Source organism: Dreissena polymorpha, chromosome 4, assembly GCF_020536995.1.
Source record: "Dreissena polymorpha isolate Duluth1 chromosome 4, UMN_Dpol_1.0, whole genome shotgun sequence".
Classification (NCBI taxonomy): Eukaryota; Metazoa; Mollusca; class Bivalvia; order Myida; family Dreissenidae; genus Dreissena; species Dreissena polymorpha.
The window spans coordinates 114,839,817-114,860,179 of record NC_068358.1 but is presented as its reverse complement, the minus strand read 5'-3'; the positions used below and the strand labels follow the sequence as shown (position 1 = coordinate 114,860,179).

The 20,363-nt window shown below is 35.6% G+C and overlaps 1 protein-coding gene across 1 annotated transcript in view; it reads left to right on the top strand.

Moving 5' to 3' along the window:
• LOC127877107 (uncharacterized) overlaps positions 1–20,363 on the top strand; it is a 35,004-nt gene continuing 14,641 nt past the window's right edge. The window contains exons 1-14 of the mRNA XM_052422761.1: positions 1–214; positions 393–411; positions 2,071–2,178; positions 6,354–6,452; positions 7,599–7,700; positions 8,338–8,436; positions 8,985–9,086; positions 9,451–9,542; positions 12,062–12,416; positions 12,757–12,948; positions 14,776–14,959; positions 15,755–15,944; positions 18,878–19,017; positions 20,151–20,305. Of these exons, the coding sequence (XP_052278721.1) occupies positions 400–411; positions 2,071–2,178; positions 6,354–6,452; positions 7,599–7,700; positions 8,338–8,436; positions 8,985–9,086; positions 9,451–9,542; positions 12,062–12,416; positions 12,757–12,948; positions 14,776–14,959; positions 15,755–15,944; positions 18,878–19,017; positions 20,151–20,305 (1,830 nt within the window). The 5' untranslated portion in view covers positions 1–214; positions 393–399. The remainder of the gene's footprint in view (positions 215–392; positions 412–2,070; positions 2,179–6,353; positions 6,453–7,598; positions 7,701–8,337; positions 8,437–8,984; positions 9,087–9,450; positions 9,543–12,061; positions 12,417–12,756; positions 12,949–14,775; positions 14,960–15,754; positions 15,945–18,877; positions 19,018–20,150; positions 20,306–20,363) is intronic.

The following is a 20,363-nucleotide window of genomic DNA, read 5'->3' as shown; positions in this document are numbered from 1 at the left end:
CACAATCACACGAAGTTTTGTCATTTTTTTTATACGATCGTTAAATTGATGTGCATTTATTAAGTCAACCTCGTTTTGCGTTTCTGCCATAATGAAATTGTCTGAATTGTGGTCTTTTTATTCTTGCTTTTGACTAAGAAAGTGATAAATGTATAGTTGCCAGTTTTCTTTGTTCGTCAAAAGGAAAATATAAGACGTTTTCAGCTGAACAAAGGTAAGTCTTAGAAATAAACCATGTGTTTTATTCACATATGCACCTGACTTTTATGTTAATACAAGTACACATTTAACATAACATTTACAACTTGTATTTTCCATCTATCAAATAATCTGGCCGAAATCTCGCCATTGTATATAATGCTGTTATACTTATTAGTTTACTTTATTTGTAGATCGCCGATGCATCCAAAGGTACGTACTCGTTCACGCCTTCATAACTTCTTGGCTACATACAGATTTACAATATTTAATACAAAATATTATAATTGTTATCAATGTCAAATTTCCTAAACAACACGTTGAGAAAAGAACGTTGGGCTGGACAATTGTTGGCTCACCCGTTGTCCGTTACAGAAATGCGAAAAAGTGGCCGGAGGTAATACATCGTTTTCTTCACGTGAGTTTGTTAAATGAATCTTAAATATCACTTCTTTCTTTACTAACAAAAACATACAAGATGAATGGGCTTCAATATGCAATTTGTACTGTGTTTTATCTCCTACTTATTCGCATATATAAGAATGTTTACTTATTTTTTTTAATGGAAGTAATATGTTCGCGTGGAAAATGTAACACCTTCCAAAGAAGTTTATAGACACGTCGTTTTACCACAATGTCATTCAATTGATTTATCAGTAAAAATGGCGGAATTATGTTTGTTGGTTTTTTTCACTTCTAATGATTCACTTAAAGCTTTAAAAAAAGTTCATAGCGATATACTTGCTGATTTTCCAATAACCGGTGTTTAACAAACAGAAGTCGCTAATTTACATACAATTATAGGTAATTTTATTTTAAATCCGTAGTGTCCTTACAATTTTATAGTTTCGATGCATGCTCAGGTAAATTACCCTTTATGTTCACGGTGTTTATAAGTGCATTAGATTTCATAGATGGTAATCACGGGCCTGCGGTGACTCTTCACATGCCGGTACAATTTCTATTGAAGGTCGATGATAATAATTCATTAGTTAGTGTCAGTTTCTATGTTTAACTTAAACACGTTAACATGCGAACAATAGAATTGTAGATTAAGTTTATATTTGACACACAAACATAAGCTTTTTTATTTCTGTAATAAATGCAATCTTGTCGTTCTTATCTATTCATTCGTTCGTCGCCCATTCTATATTATTAAGCGAGCACGTGTTAAGGTCTGTGGCAATAAAAGTGTTTCAAAATAAAACAAATCCCTAACGTGGTCATACACTTGTAACGTATTTAGATATCAGTCATAGCTGATATGCAAGTCATTCCTTTTAAAAGTAGAGACATTCAATACATATTCAATATTTAATTTTCTCTGTGAAGTAAAAAAAAATCAAGGTAAAGTCATTGTGTTGTGTCAAAACAATACTTGAGGCACGAGATAAACTTGTCCAAGTCCGACCTGATATGTCCGTGCATAACGTATCAGCCTTTTTTTTAATGCAACTATCATGATCGGTGGATAAACAGGGTCATCGTTATGGAATCCAAAGGACTTTATTTTATTTTGCAAAATAGATGCTTTTTTGTTACGACATGTTACGAGTGTTTAATCAGCCTTTCCCGCCACACGCACATTTTGCACGTTTGCCTGTTAACGTACTTTAGCATTGTCATACAAAAATGGGTATTATGCCACATGCAAACATAATAGGTCCAGACCAGCCTGCACATACGCGCTGTCTGGTCAGGAGCTATCATGGCGGCTAATAAAACCACAACACTTTGAATGATTTGTAGCGGACATTAATGCAGCTCCAGACCAGGAGTGCGAAAACTGGTTTGGAGCTACGCTAGCCGCGTATTGCATGAGACACATTTTCGCATAAAGCGTGCCGTATATCAATCGAAAACGCACTGTAGGAGCGGGGCCAGAAGCTGATTGATGCACTGCTGGAAGGTAAACATGACGCCGCCCGGAAACTGCTCGCCATCAAGCGTCTGGACGAGCTGGATTTCACCGTCGAAAATGTGAGTGAAGCTTAATTTTGAATCGTTCGTATCACCATGTCGGTAGGTTGGTCGGTCGGTTTGTTGTTTTTGTGGTTAGTTGTTTAGTTTGTTGATTGGCTGGCAGGCTGGCAGGCTGGCAAGCTGGCTGGTTGGTTGGTTGGTTTGTTGGTTGGTCTGTCAGGCTGCACATTCGACTCTGGGTCACGAATAAGTATCTAAGTTTAATGTTTACCAACGTGAATATCTTCAAATATGCTGTTTATACAACGTAAAAGTGCAAGACGTAACTTCCGTGTATGTTATGCTCTTTGTTGCACAGTTATTGGCGTCGCTCTGGAGAGCGGCGACTAGTATGTAATGCATTTTTTTCGCTTATGGGAGGAGAAGTTATTTTACGGATATAAGTATATATTTTTGTTAAACAAAAATATATACTTATATCCGTAAAATATAATCAACAGTGTTTTAAGAATATCTTGCATAGTGGTGATTTTTTTGTGTAAATTAGTGTAAATAAGTACTGCATTTGTGCCTATAACATTTATTACAACATTTATTGCCCATAATGCAAAGCTAATTGTTTTATTTAATAACTGATCCACAACTGATCACAGGGGAAAGATCACAGGGACTGGGCAAATACGCGAAACTTTCTGGTTTTGTATAAAAACAAAACATAATCAAAATATATTTATTTTGTAGTTTTTCTAATTTGCTTATTTAGTGGAGAATTAATGTAGTACGATATTTGACGACCTATCGCGCAAGCAAGTTTATTGGAAGGCGTAGTGGTACGAAAACGTACAATGTATTAGTTTATTAATAGACATATAATAACGATCGCTATACACAACTTCACCAAATAGCAGTACACAAATGATGTCAGCCGGAATAGCTCAGTTGGGAGAGCGTTAGACTGAAGTTGTATACGCAACAATCATCTAGAGGCCCCCGATTCAATCCCGTGTTCCGGCACGAACGGAACAGTTCGGAGGCTGATAATTTTTTCAGTCAGGTTAATAAATATAATAAAGCTTTATTTTATGTAGACATTTTAAAATCCATTTTACTACAATTGGACATTTAAATTAAAATTAATGGATGCCGCGTGGTGACAACGTTAATTAAAATTTCTTACATCACTTAAATATCTTATAAAAAAATACACGTGTTTTTATATTAACAAATAAATGCAAACAACACATCTATTATCCATGTATTTTTATGGTTGTCTATCATAGTCCCTAATTACTATCCCTACCACATATAGAGCGCGAAGCGCGACACGTATTATTGATTGTAACAATGAGTTGCGATAAAGGAAGCAGCCGCTTATCCTGGAGGAGCTGTGTCCCAGTAACCCGTTTCCCTAGAGTCAAGCATTCCTCGGAGTTTTTTTTTAAGAACCACAAGTAGAGCGCGAAGCGCGACACGTATTATTATCCAGGTGGTGTGGGCCCTTTAGCATTATCCGACCATTACGTCCATAGTTATCTTCCTTAGAACTTGAGAAATTTTGAAATCGTTGTTCGAAGTCCAAAATTTTCATCCGTTTGTTCCCAAACTTGCACAGGTTTTTTATCAATGAGGACCCAACCCAAACTCTATATGAGCAATATCGGCCCATAAGTCCAGAATTTTGTCTCTTTGAATTTAAAAATAAAAGTAAAAAACTGCTTGGTTAGGTGATTATGTCAACATTTTTCATCAGATTATTTCCAAACTTACAGTGTCTTCATATCAATGAGCATTTTTACCTCATTTAAAATGAGAAACATCGGGACAATTAGTCAAGATTTTTTTTCTATTAAATTTGACAAAATAAACAATTTCCACTTGTTTAAAAGATTTCACAACTTTCGCCTGAATCTTTCCAAACTTGTTAAGTGTTTTTATATCAGTATTACACGAACCCTATTGAAAATGATGAATATCGGAGCAATAAATCTATTATGATCTTTTACTGAATTTCAAAGTATTGTTTAATGCAGCTTCTTTATGCAATTTACAGTTTTTATTCATGTTTTTTCAAACTTTTACAGTGTTTTCAATGAGTACTCAACCCCTATCGTAAATGAGCAACGTAAGAATAAGTTCAGAATCATCTCCCCTTGAAGTTGAGAAAAATATGAAATTACGCTTACAAGATGAAGCAGGTTTTTTAAAACCTACACAGTTCTGTTCCATTCATGAAAACTGCACACGGATGCCAGTAAAAAAAGGAAACCAATGTAAATACAATGAACTATGAAATATTTGGGGGTTACAACACAAAATCAAAGATAATGGTTATTTGGGGGTTATAACACAACATCATAAATAATGGTTATTTGGGGGTTTAAACACAAAATTATAGATAATGGTTATACCAGTATCTTTTTCTATTTTGTTTAAAATAATCGGCCAATATATTAATATTTAAAGTAGAAAAAATCGTTAAATGTAACTTCATTGAGTGCCTTTTACACTGAAATTCCTGACGCCCTTTGATGCTTTGCATCAATACTTATCTTGTACGCCCTTGAACGAAGGCAATTTTGATACATACATCATTGTAAATGGTTGCTTGGTGTCGTAAAATTGTCTTTCAGTATTCTGTGAATCCCAAGAAATATATATATACTGTTTGTTCTTTGTTTTCAACACTCCAGAAGCCACTTTGTTTTCAACACTCCAGAAGCCACATCGATGATAAAACATTTCAGAATGTTAACTTTACAATATGCAAGCTATTTTTTAATCTGGGTCACAAGCGTCCAAAACTAGGTCAAATATTAGAGCAATATTACGATTTTAGAAGCCGCATGGGTTACCAAATCATAATGAAACTTTGTTAGAACGTTTATCTTGACGTCTGCTGGGCCTCATGCATTCCAAAACATGACCAGCAGGTCAAATGTTGGTAAAACCATATTGCAACTCTAGAGGCAGCATTCATGGCTCAATATATATAAAAGACCGACATAATGTCATCCAGCCATCGTAGCGTAGTAGATTGTCCGCATTGCGACCGGGAGGTCACGGGTTCGAACCCTTCTACTTGAGCTTTCTTTTTCTTTATCTCATCTCCAAATACACCCTGGAAATGGAATCAAGAGTTTCAATAATACTTAGGGGGCCAATTCAATCAAGCTTAAATAAATAGGTTTAAATTATGAAAGTTATCTCGACATTATTGGAATCATGTTTGAATCTGGGTCAAACTTTGACGATTGGTGTACCTTGAACTCAGATGGTCAATTAAGGGTCATCATGGCCCTGTTATGAGTGTGTTTTGTGGCGAATAATGAAATAAATTTATGCTTAAATTCAAATTACGAAAAATGTTTTAGGAAAGCCATCATATTTGTTGGATCTTAAGAAGCTCCATTTTATTCAAAGCGATTTATTCTACATTTTTTACCTAAACCCTAACTTGTACTTAATTTTAAAAGTAAAAAGTAAAGAGATAATATAAATATTTATAGCAAAAGAATTAACAGTATACGTATTCAAGTTTTTAATAAGAAGTATTCATAGCATGAACGTGATAGCCGTTCCGATCCTCTGACACAAGTGGTATTCATTTATATGGTCATGTTTTTGTTGTTTTTCCTTTGCTTTGTCATTTTTATAATGATCACATGTCATTAACAATGGATCATGTAGTGATTATTAGATTCCACAGCTGATGCAATTTAAGTTTCTTTAAGTGAGTAACAATTTAGAAGCACATAATCAAATGACCAAATGAACAAAACTCTAAAGCTGTAAGCTAGATATCACACATCAATCTTAACGTTCACTTTCCAATACGAGTATGTTTGACTATTTGTGTCGTGTTCTAAGAAAACTGGGCTAATGCATGTGCATAAAGTGTCGTCCCAGATTAGCCTGTGCAGTCCACACAGGCTAATCAGGGACGACACTTTCCGCATTAACTTGATTTTCAGTAAGGAGGGACTTCATTGAAACTAAAAATACATGTACCATATAAGCGGAAAGTGTCGTTCCTGATTAGCCTGTGCGGACTGCACAGGCTAATCTGGGACGACACTTACGCACATGCACTAAGCCCAGTTTTCTCAGAACGCGGCTCAATAAAATGCTTAAGTAGAATACCCGGTAGCCTCTTAACTGTAAGCTATACATTATTTCTGAAAGTGATCTTTGTGCTACATGTTGTTAATTTGTATTGGTTGCTATGGTTGCAGCGCGGCGACAACCCGCTCCACCTGGCGGCGAGACTGGGAAGACTCGAGCTGATCCAGCTGATGCAGGAAGTGGGAGAGAATCTGCAGCGTGAAAACCTGGTGACGTGCGGTTTTCTGATGGTTCTTAATTTTTATCGAGGGCTGAGTGTAAAACGCTTATATCTGTTTAAGAATGCATAATGAAATACCATAATTTTTCATTCAGCCCCGTAGTGTATGGTTGCTTACTTCAGATATATCGTCCGGTGTGTTTGCGGGTTTGAAGGTCGCCAACGCGAGAATTCTTTAGAACGACAAAACATGTTTTTTTAGTTTCCAACATCTAAAACGACTTATATATTTGCCAGAATGATAAAAAAAAGGCGACACATCGCGATTTTGTCTTTCGAGCGGGTATATTTGTCGACGTCGTCAATACATCACACCGATATCATAATATTGTATGTTAGAAACCCCCATTTTTGTTACAGTACATAATTTCAAAAATCAAGACCGTTCCGAAAATATTTGTGAATAAAACACGCGTTACGGAAAATAATCCGGCTGGTACAGCCGTTATAAAAAAGTTGCCAGATTAGTAACATGATACTCAGCGTATAATCTATGCATTTGCGTTTAAGGTTGTTTAATGTAGTTCAAAGTCACAATTTTATTTTCTCCGTAAGGTGTTCATTAAAACCTCCACATCAAGATCTGAGTATTTTCCGCGTACAGCGTATTTCATTCGTGTCAAGAATTCAAACTACGTAATGATGATATATTCAAATAGCACTATTTTTGTATATGACGTTATTACGTGTTTTTTTTCCTCTCTTCATTTGTGCCATTCTTTCCAATACAGAAAGAATGCGTTAATACACAAAATTGCACCGGTAATCATTTATTGAGAAAAGCTATACTCAGATCCTTCTTGGATACCTGGAAGGCTTCTACTAATGGTTGCTGGGATAACCGTTGTAAAGAGTTTTGGATCATATGTGTCGTGTTAGAACTGAGAAAACTGGGCATAATGCATGTGCGTGAAGTGCCGTCCCAGATTAGCCTGTGCAATGCGCACGGGCTAATCAGGAACGACACCTTCCGCTTTTATGACATTTTTCGTTAAAATGAAGTCTCTTCTTAGCAAAAATCCAATTTGCGGACTGCACAGGCTAATCTGGGACGACACTTTACGCACATGCATTATGCCCAGTTTTCTCAGAACACGACTCATATTTATCATATATAATGTTAGCCTTTTTGTAGCATGGGAATACAGCGATGCATTTCGCAGCCAGAGGTGGCTATATAGACGTGGTGAAGTATTTAAAGGCAAACAGATGTCAGCTCAATCCTTTAAACGATCTGGTACGTTCCTCCTGTTTATGGCATTGTCGTACAAACAACTGTTGTAAATGTATGTAGTTAAGGTAGGGACAAAACATGCTTCCTGTTTATTTGCTTTAATAAAGAATAACCAAAACCAAACCATGGAGACTATGCAGAGTAAATATGTTTAAAATGTTTTTTTGGGACGCTGTTTTCTACGTATAGAAATTAAACATACTAGTAGCTGAAACCGCATTAAAGGCGTTCTACACTACTGGTATGTTTATCACTGCAATGCACTTTGGGTGTAGACATAAAAAAGAACGCACTTTGGCGTTACCTTAAAGAGAACGGACTGTGATGTAGACCTAAAAAAAGAACACGTTTTGGTGTTGACCTAAAAGTGAACACACGGTAATGTTGACCTTTGAGAGAACACGTTTTGGTGTGTACATCAACGAGAACTCACTTTAGTGTAGACGTTAAAGGTAGCGCACTTTGGTGTTGAATTTAAATAGAACTCACTTTGGTGTAGACATTAAAGGTGGCGCACTTTGGTATTGACCGTAAATAGAACTCACTTTGGTGTAGACAAAACCATTGGCGCGATTTGGTGTTGAACATCGAACATTGTGTTGCGTGATTTGCATGACATGCCTGGTGTGGCACATTTCAGGACGGCGACTCCCCGCTGCACAAGGCGGTCACTACCCAAACCATGGACACCATAGAGACACTGGCAGACCTCGGCATGAACCCCAACGTCGTCAACAAGGTACGCTACTTGTTACCGGCTCATTTTAACATTCCAGCATTCCAAACACCGTAGAAACGACTTTTCAGCATTCTTCTTTCATCGTAATACATCGAGTTAATGCAAATTGAAAAACGTAACTTCTTTATATATAAAATGATATGTTCCTTTATAAGATAGCACACACAAAATATTTGTTATGGTTCACACTATTTATTTTAGTTTATGGTTGCCCTGTTTTCCAACAACATGACTTTTATGTAAGATCTTATTACAATCGAATTAATGATTGCTTTAAAAACAGACTTATTCACTTAATCCATCGGGTCTTTCTGTATAGACAAATTGTTGTTAAAGTGTTAAATTATCAACAGGAAATAGGTCGATATCATGAGCATAGTAACACAAAGGCGTCAATCTAATAACAACTAATATTTGCCGGATAATGTTACACTCAAAATATTGTTCACGCCATTGTTGTTTATTGGTCAATAAACAAAGGGAATTCGAGCATTATTTCTTAAGTATTCATGCTTTGTGTCATCGTGTGCCGTATTTTTACCCTACAGAAGAATGGAAATACGCCACTGCATTCGGCACTGGAGTGCGGGGCACAGGAGGCGATGGAAGCTCTGCTTATTAAAGGGGCCAATCCGGAACTGCGCAATTTCGTAAGCAAACGTTAAGTAATTTAAACCGATAGTAAGTTAATAACAGAACAAGGTGTGTGACTAATGAAGAAAGACAACGTTGTATATTGGGCATTCTTAATGTCCTTTTATGACGGCTTTTAAATAAAGAACAGTTGAACTTTTGTACGTAAACGAAATCGGCATTGGCTTTTATTAAGGATTAGGTAAGAACTTATTTAGGTGCATGTGTACTTTAAAATAATTTAACGATGAGGTACTTCTTGTAGGTAAATTTAGAAATTCCACACACAATGCATCGAGCAACTCATATAAAAACATGTCTCTTGTACATGTATTTAGGTATGCGACGTCTAATCAGTGTTTTTATCCATTGCGATGACAGGACAAAAAGAAACCCGAAGACGTGGCCAAACATCCTGCTATCCGCGAGAGTCTCCGGATGTACAAGTCCCTCCTGATGGCCATGTCCCACGGGTATGTCCCTTGCCACTTCCGGTGTAATTTATATTGTGAAAATCAATAAGAAAAGTCAGACCCTGATAAACGTCGTGTGAAAGCCAAAATAGCTTATTGGCCTTTGCAAAACTGACCCGCGTCAAGTGAAAAATGGATCTTATGCCATAGGCGGCCAGTCTTCTTTATCCGAGTAGATTGTTCAGGAGCTACTCTGTACGCTATAAAGTCCGCAAAAATGTATCATGGCCTCATAAGCCGGCAAAAAGGTAGCGGTCTGGGCAACTGCATAGGCTTGTCTGGAGCAACGGCGCTGACCGCATATGGAATAAGGCCAATATTTGCATGACGCGGCTGAAATGTTTTAATAGGATCTTTAAACATAAAACATTATATTACAGAAGTACAAGCAATTCTTATGCGACCGCTATAATTTCTGCTCCTACCTATTCGAAATCAAAAATGCTGTCTGTGTACTAAACACAGGCGGTGAAATAACAATTCATCAGAATAATGCTTGTTTCATTTAACCGACCGAACATTTCTGACTGCGGTTAATAAGCTAATATCTATCAAATGATTTCATGAAGATTTTAACATTTTTGTGTGGATCTTAAGTAAGAAGTTTAAAAAAGGTGATTGTTGTTTAATTTCGAATAACAATACGACCGAATTGTTAATGTCGGAATTTAATAGCGGAGTAAAATAATGAATAATATTTGCTTTTCATTTTACCGGTTTCTTATTTTAAAGTATGATAAGTTTATTGTTTCAGCCTTTCGTTAGAGCGTTATAAAAGATTCAGGGACTGAAAACTATTTTGCAAACGATTCCCCGTATTCCTTAATACTTGAGTGACAGATTCAAGCATTCAATAGAAAACACAATTTTCATATGTATCAACGGAAATATTTTAGGTTTAGTACCTAATGCGTCTTAAGATTCTGATATGCTTCTTTGCAAATTAATGTGTATCATATTTACCCATTATATATTTACTATATGATTGTGCGTCGTTTTGATCATTTGTGAATACCTACACTGATGGTTTTATCATTATATGTATATTGTTAATTGTTTGTTCAAAAAACATAATATTTATGATAAGTTTGCTTTGTAAAGTGTAAAAAAGGCCACGTATAAACATTCCGGTACTGATGGAAATTGTAGCAAAATTCAAAGCTTATTTCTCTAGACATAACATCGCATAGTGTGAATGTGAAAGATCAATGTGAACGATCACTGACACCATTGCATGTACTGTTATCAATCCTCGAGTTAAATTTAAAGAAATTAATAAATCGGTGAAAAATAGGTTTAAATAATAATAATACTTGTGTTTTGTTGTTTGGTTATAGGCGACATGGCTGTAGCAAGTTATGTTACTGTGCACATTATTTGTCTAACATTATCTGATTCTTTAGTGGCAAGTTTTGGTAACGTTTATTTAATATTTTCGAACATACGCATTTGTTTATCTTACTTGCTTTATCTATATTATGTAGAAGTGTCTATTATTCTTTCTCTCCACTAAGCAAGCCGTTTCATATAGATTTAGAAAAGCATGCCAAAAAAACGAATCAATTCGTTATCAGTATAATTCTGTTTTCATTACAAACTCTCTATTCTGCCCTCAAGGAATTGTTCATGCTTTCGTTTCTTTTTATTTAAGCATCGTACCAAAGTATGCATGTTTATAAACAGGAACGTATCGGAACCAAGTATGCAATTTATTAACGAGAAAATGTATATTATAGCGTATTTAGCTCGCCATTCTATTAGGAAAATACACCCTATGTAGAATCTTCATTCTGTGTTTGTTTGCATGTATGAATCTTTCGATCGCGATCTTACATTTGGCGCATCAGAATGTCCCTTGTATCAAGCCACATATATAACATAATTTAGTCGTATTCTGAGAAAACTGAGCATAATGCATGTGCTTAAAGTGTCGTCCCAGATTAGCCTGTGCAGTCCGCACAGGATTATCAGGGACAAAAACTTCCGCTTTTATGACATTTTTCGTTTAAATGAAGTCTCTTCTTAACAAAAATCCAATTTAGGCGGAAAGTGTCGTCCCTGATTAGCCTATGCGGACTGCACAGGCTAATCTAGGACGACACTTTTCGCACATGCATTATGCCCAGTTTTCTCAGCACACGACTCATATCTAGCCCTCGCATGTAATGCATGCATTCGCTTTATACTTCCTTGTATTGACGATCCCATACAACTTCCTGTTGCTCATCTTTACAATATTATTAGACTCTTTTCTATAAATATCTATAGATCTTCAGCCCTTAAGATTGTTAAACAATTCGAACAACTGTAAGACGAAAACATCACTTAATCACGTTATTTTTTTATTAAATTTTCATTGAATTCGAAAACAACGTTGACCACAAATGACAAACCATGATGATACGTAAACGTCATGATTACAACACTACAAATCATATATACATATTCATCCACTGTCCAACTAAAATACAAAGTACAAGTTTTTGCTTCCTTAATGACAGTTTTCTCATACAATAAAGCAACATCAGAGCCAAAGGAATTAAAATCACGCGGGAGCAGGTCGCAAAGCCGTATCCTGTGGATAGAGTGGGAGTCATCATAGCCAGCATTGATATCCCAACGGAATTCCCTACAGGGTTCTACTGCAGACGGGAAAAGGTTGAAAACAGCACGATTCAGATCTCCAAGCGTGAGGAAGAGGCGGTTATCAGCGACGTCTACCACATCCGGATATTCGAGGTGAACCGGAACTGCGTTGCCACTATACAGCTTCCCGTCTATCGGTTGCCGTCGGAGAAAGAGCAGATGATGTTACGGTTTATCGAATCCGCACCGGAAGACCGCCCGTTGGATAACTTCATTACAAACAATAAGGTTTGTATAGATATTAACTATTGCACGGACATTTAAGAAAAAAGTATGCCCTATTATGATCAGTCACAAATGTATTGTTTTAAAATAGGTTGCTTCCTTTTAATAAACCTATGTGTGTTATTTTCTCTTATTCATGAATCCATAACAATCTCTATAAAATATATTATTAGCATTGTATTCAGTAAACACGATTTCCTATGTATTGTCTTTCTTGAGTTATTTTTCTAAATGCCTCAAGCCTCCTACATTATAACATTTTAATAGCCAACTTATCATACAGTTCTATAAATGTTCCGTAAAAAACGAGGAAAATTAATAAATTCATCAATCTTTTCGCCAGATGCATTACTGTCCCTTAGAGGTTACGTTGGTACCGGAAACCACCTGCGTGTGTTTTGTGATCATCCGGCCCCGGAAAGAGGAAAGCACCGTCAGCGCTTCCGGTACAACGGTCACATCTGACATGGAGAAGGCGTTCACACTGGAGGTTCCGGCGGGGACGTTCGAGGAGAACACTGTACTTAGCCTACAAGTTAGTTTTGTTTTATGAATGGTTTTATTCATATACTCAAAACAAGTGAACACGCACTCTATCAAAAATAATGCTCCGAAAAAATGTCGCAAAATCTCCACGATCAATCCGGAATCCGAAATTCAGTTGCTTTAACGTCTTATTCTTTTCTTATTTTGATATAGTTTTCTTGTTATTATTTGCGCTAGTGTTTTTATTTCCGATGTATGCATATGTCATTTTAAGACATTAAATACAATGATTAATTCATACTCCGGAATTTGAATAATTAAATAATTAATACAAAAAACAAGTTAATTAACAAGTTTCTACAAAAATGCAATGCTTTTTGTTAATGGAGAATGTACCCAATGTAACAATTACAAGAGCTTAAGAACATTAGTACAAAACTTATAATGAAGAGACAATATTGTTTTAAAAAATTAAAAACTATGGCAGACAGAATGAATTTCTCATTTTACAACTCGTCGTATTACGATGTTTTAACTTTGCGCCAATTTATTTTAAAATCTCTAAACATATTGCAAAGAGATGGCTGACACAAAATTTGTCAAGCTGTTTGATTACGACATTTGACCGTTGACTTCTAAGTGTGACCTTGACATCATATGTAATTAGAGGGGTTTTATACGCGACACGTCGACATATGATGGTAGACGATAGTGCTATGTTATTTAAAAAGCCATTAACATATGACAAACTTATTGCTCAGACAGATAGATTTGCAGAGACAAACAGACGACCAGACGGACAATGCGACTGCTAGACGTCACCTTCTTTAAAAAGGGGACGTGGAACAAAATCTAAATAAAACAACAAACAAATAAATACATATTTAGTGTTTTTTTACATTTTGAACATTTTTCGTTTATTGTTCCAATCATTAAGTAAACAAATCTTTAAGGCATGTATGCAATCTTTGATATCTTATATAATCTGCAAATAGAGCTTGGCGTTAGCGTTTATCTTGTAAGCTAAATAAGTTAACATTCATCGCACTGCGTAATATGAGAGCTTATAAGAGCATGCTTTTAATGCTAGTATAAACTTATCTTTCAACTACGAAATTATTCAACAAGCCAGCAACCTGGGAGGCATTATATTGCAATACTGCTTGTTGACATATTGTTATAAGAGCCGCGTTCTGTGAAACTGGGCTGAATGCATCCATAAATAGTGTCAGTCCGCACGAGCTAAACTGGGACGACATTGTCGGCCTAGATTGGATATCGTTTAAAAGAGACTTTCTTAACACGAAAAAATCCATACAGCGGACAGTTTCGTCCCTGATTAACCTGTGCGGACTGCACAAGCTTATCTCAGGCGACATTTTAATTACACGCCTTAATCTCGTTTTCCCAGAGTGAAACTCGTTATGCAACTGCTTCGAAAAAAATATTCGATAAATGCTCATCCATGTCAGGTTCAGAATTTCATATGTTATGATAATGTTACGATGACAATGATTATGAGTATGTTTCGTTTGCTGCTGCTTAAGATGACAATTATAATTGCTATGTTGAGGATTAAAAAAACTTATCGCGTGTTAATTTTTGTTTGTGTTCACTGTATACATAAACGATTAAAAATCTTTTGGATATCCTGTAAAGCACCGAAACCGCAACGGCGTAGATCCAATAAAAATACTCATTAGAAAAATCTTAATGCATATATAATTTACAAACCGACACGACTTTCGGTGTGTCTCTAGTTAAATATTACTTAGATGCTTGCTGTGTCAATGTTTTGACCTCGTGGCTCGCGACTTTGTAGAGAACATACTATAGCCTTAAACATAAAGAAAGCACAAACGCTCATTATCTTCAGGTTTATGAGACAAACGATGATGACACTGTCGAAGAACCAGAAGACGATATGGTCGGTGTAGCATCTGACAAGAGAAAACAAGATTCGTCAATCGATAAACAGTTGACCCAAAAGAAGCCAGATACCCCACCAAACATTCACAATCAAAATTTGATTACGGATGTTTACCAGATAAATGTCAAAGGTGTATGTTAGGGCCTAATAAATGTGAACTTTTCAGCATATATTGTATGTGGTGGGCTATAAAACTGTGTTCACCAATCAAAATACATCTATTACATCTATATGAATAAATTTTCACAAACATCATTGCAGCATATTGCATATAATTAGTAACAAATAAATAATTTAAAGGGGCCTTTTCACGTTTCGGTAAATTGATAAAATAAAAAAAAAGGTTTCAGATTCGCAAATTTCGTTGTAGTTATGATATTTATGAGGAAACAGTAATACTGAACATTTACCATGCTTTAAAATATCCAAGATATGCATCTTTTGACGATTTAAAAACCTGACAATTAAAAAGCGTTGTAACGCGAAACGATTGAATAATTTGGAGAGTTCTGATGTTGTCGTTATATTTTATGATACTACGAAAAGTGCTCATATATAGTTTAAAATTCATTACTCATTGTATGGGCGCGGCTGGCCGATTGGTCTAAGCCATAGACTTTTACTCCTGTGGTCAGTGGTTCGAGCCCAGTTGAGGGTTACTTTTGTTCTTTCTTTAACTTTATTCTTGTTTTTTACTTGAGCTTTTCAGATCGAATGTTTAAATTTATCATTATAAATCATTTAATGCCACAATTCTATACATGCCAAAATCTGTGAAAAAGCCCCTTTAAACTGTATTTGAAGTAGTTTCTTTTCCTATATGTTATCGATTGAATTATTATGCAAGCTGCTGATTTTACGACCTGAAACACTTAATAAAACACATTTCTGAAACCATAACCTCTATCCGTTGTGATGTTCACAGGTAAGCAGCCGAAAAAAGAGGTTCTAATTCAGATCCCGCTCTGCAAAGGAATGACAGCCGACGACGACATAGTGATCGTCCGGGCCGACGAGAACGAGCTTCAATGCAATGAAAACGCTCTCGAGATTCTTCCGGAGGCTCCGAGGGTGGTCAATTTCAACCTCATCTTCGAGGTGTCCCACTTCAGCATGTAAGTGTAAAATATCACGACTGGCATATTACATTACTTGACAAAAGTTGTCAGGTTTTCATATGTTTAGTATATTCGGTAATAAATTTTACTGGGTACCGGTACCAGGTAACTAACAGTTAACGCCAGTAGATTGATCATCATCATCACGTGGTAAACCCAGAAATGATAATTGTGCATGCGTACTTTTGATTTCACATCGCGAAATTTTATTACCGAATATACTGAAAATATGAACTTTTTTCAAGTAATGTAATAAACCAGTCGTAATATTTTAATCAATATAAACTAATAATTGTCAAAAAATCGGTATTTTACAACTTTTCTTTTCTTCGTCGTCGTGGTTGACGGTACCTTTAAATATCTATTTATTAATAAAAGTTTAAATGTTAAACTTTCTGACATTGTTTATTCAAGAACTTGTGGTCATAAGAAATTATTCGCTTGTCAATTTTTAGTCACATTAGGTTCTAATTCTGTAAATGTTTAAGTTCATGAAACCCATATGCAAACTCATGCAAAGTCATTTGCCCTTACCGATATATTATCTTGATTTGTTTTATTTTTAATAGTATTTTAAACATTTGTTTTATTACATCATGTTTGTACAATTTTGCACCTTTTTCACACATTTGTGAACATATGTGATGGGTGTTACACAAGATACTTGTCATAAAGTGTTTGTTTTGGTACGCCATAAAAATAACTTTCCTACTCATTTTAGAAATTAAGTTATATGTGTGCAAAATATGTGTTCCGCTTTCACTTCATTTATACCACACTATACATAAATCATTCCATACAGTTTAAATTTTGCGAAAAAGCACAAACAGTTTTCACTTATTGATAATAATTTTGAAAATGTGATTTGAGCGTTTATTATAATTGCGATCAAATAACTATCAATACTATAAGCACTAGCGCCACAGAATGCACGTATCAATTTAGCCATGATCCGAATATACTAACTCCAGTTTAAACTGTACCACACAGACATGTTTTCTTTGAAAATAGGCAAAACACCAACCATGGTCGAGCTAGTATCAAATGATGCATACAGATCAACTCGCTTTGTCATCGTGTAATATAGAGTGTAACCGGATGAGATTTTGGTGATGTCAGGTGTTAACTAAAACAGTGTGTAAGATCGTGTAACAGAATGCACATATTCACTTAAGCTTTAGTACATAAAGCGCTTTTTATATAAAGTGTTATTCAGCGTTTATATTTGCATCAAGTATTATACAGCGTTTTATAGATCAAATGTGAAACAGCGCTATTCGGACCATAAGTTATCCTGCTGTATACTATACGTTCGCTATTTGTATACACAATTACAATATTTTACTTAAACATTTAGTATACTTATGTCCTAAAGAACACTTATGTCCGAAATATTAATATTTCGTCGACATATCTATGCACCCAGTACACATTCGGTATTCTGAACATTACAAACAGTACTAGCCTAGCGAACATCTCTTTAAACAAACTCGAATATCCGATAATAACACACATGTGTTATCGCCCTTTTAAAATTATACATAATCACGAAAACTTTACATGCAATTTATTCACATATGCACCCAAACGGCTTCAAAGAAACGTTACTTTTATCATTTGTGTATAAAAACAACAAATGTAAAGAATTTCCCGTGTACACGTTTGATGTATCAAAACTGTGCTCTTGAAGTATCACGTATGTTTGTTTTTATTGTTATTTTTTTAATGAACACATACAAAATACGTTTAAATAGCTCGGCAATATTATTTGACACTTGCATATATGTTTGAATATATCTATGTAAAAGTACTTTTATGATGAATATATTAGTTTTTGTTTTCGCGAGAGCATGTGATGTCATTTATGTGTCTTACCCGATGGCCAGTTGTATAATATGAAACATTTTGTCTTTCTTTTAACTATGGTCGCATTACATGGCCTGTTTGCAATATGTCCATAACCTGGTGGTGTCGTTGACTTCTCGCACACTTTTTGATCTGGCTCAATATAATAATCTGGTTGCTGTTTGTGTTACCGGGCTGCATGCATTGTTTTTTTCGGTGCGCTTATTATTATCCATATTTTGAGGCTCCTTGTGCACTTTTTAATCTCAACGGACTGTGTGACATTGTTCGCCTTCATGGATTTCTCTTGCAATATATTTATGTTGTGGTTTCACAATTTGTTACATAATTCTATTCAGCCGTCACTTGTTTTACAAGTTACAACTTGTATTACAGTTTCCGGTATAAACATGGAACTTTCTGTGCCATGCTTTCAGTTTGTGTGACCTGGTTGCATAATAGTTTTAAGTTTTAATCAAGTTTTAACGGCAAATATTACATTTTCACTTTGAGTGCATTAGTTACTATATATCAACCACATGTGTGTATCATATCCATGGCATTTGTGTATTGTGCACGTTTGCGAATACATGATTGCACCATTCATTTTAATCATTGTCTACGTCATAATATTTTCGAACACAGTTTTCTCAACTTTTTGTTACATTCCTTATTGCGGGATGACTAAATTAATGCTTTGCTGCATACATTACTGACCTGGCTTAAATAATTGTATCAAATATTTTTGTCCACTACTTTTATGACCAAAACATTGGCGAATAATGTGGCTTCGTTGCTTTATATAAATCCACTGATTGAAATGCATAGATGCTCTTGCATGTATCATACATACATGACCTGAATCACCATATTCTCTATAATGCTTGGTCTGTGAACACTCAATTCACGGGCTGTTTGTTATATGTGCCATTGTTGCTCAATATCTAAGTACTATTCGCACTTTTAGTGGTCTTTTCCAACTTTAATAACTTGGTTTTACCATATGCAGTTGCTGGCTAAACCTTTTCTGACCTGGCGTCGCCATATTAAAATCTGGCGATATTAACTGAATGACCTGGTTGCAGCTATGTAGCGTCCTGGAAGAAGAAGGTTACGACAGTGGACGACCGTCGTGAGCTGCAGCGGCAGATCAGCAGCACCCGTGAGAAACAGAAGCCGGCGGCATTGTTCGTCGTCGTCCGGAAAGACGACACCGACCCAACAGGTCTGGCCGTATTTGAATTGTGTTATTTAATGCTGAACATCTGTTAATTTCGTGTTTAAACATATTTTTATGTCCCCCACCACTATAGTCGGGGACATATTGTTTTTGCCCTGTCTGTTGGTTTGTTGGTTTGTTACTTTGTGTGTGTGTTTTCGTCAGACTTTAACATTTGCCATAACTTTTGCAATATTGAAGATAGCAACTTGATATTTGGCATGCAAGTGTATCTCATAGAGCTGCACATTTTTGGTGGCGAAAGGTCAAGGTCAAGGTCATCCTTCAAGGTCAAATGTCAAATATATAGCTTCAAAGAGGCGCAGAAGGGGACATAGTGTTTCTGACAAACACATATCTTGTTTCTGCTGATTATTTGTTAGTAGTAGCGTTATTTAGCATATTTTTTATTAATAAGCATATTTTTTAAGAACTGGCAAAGCCGGAAGAATCCAAGCTCTCTATTTTCACATAACTATTAATATATGTATCGCTTCTTAATTCAATCGTTTTTAAATGTAAGTAAATATGAATTAAAATATACAAATCTTTGTAAACCAACGTGAGATGATATCCCGAAATTCCAGTTTTTTTCGTTATACAATAATGGGCGGGCGCTCTTACTTACTCTCTATTCTCCATTGAATGCCTACGTATAAGGATATACAGATAGCTATTCAATCTTTTAGCCTGAATTAACGAAATACCACCCTACAGTATGTGACTCATTTACATTGTATTTTCACACTGTGGAAAACAGCAAAAGGCTTGGTATAATTCGGTTATGTTTTATGACATCAAGGACAATTAGATCATGCTATTAATGATGGGATAAATGGAATACTGTCATTTGTTTAAGTTTAAACTTGATTTCGCCTCAAAAGATGTACCATATACTTTATTATAGTCTCCTTTTTGACGTTTCATTGAAACATCAAGTAAATTTAGTTAAACAAACTTTGTTATTGACCGATGGTTTAGCACCAAATCCATAAGTTTCAAAGAACTACGTTTATATAAAAAGTATTTAATAAAATTTCGTTTATTATTTTTACTAGTCTTGGCGATATATATTTCAAGCTTACAGATTTGTTTAGGATTTACCTCACGAACATTTATTATCATTGTTTCACTTAAAGGTCTGCGTCACATTATCCTCGTGGAGTGTGTGTTGGCGTCAAAGAGTTTCGAGCGCCGTCAGAGATGGGAGCTGCAAGACTTTGAGGGACAGAACCCGCCAGAGACAGGCGCCATTATGATGACCCCCGGGGACACCTTCATAGTGAATGTAGAGGTTAGCAACGGGTGACTATACCTTATATATTGAAATAAGTGGTACGCATCTTGCTTAA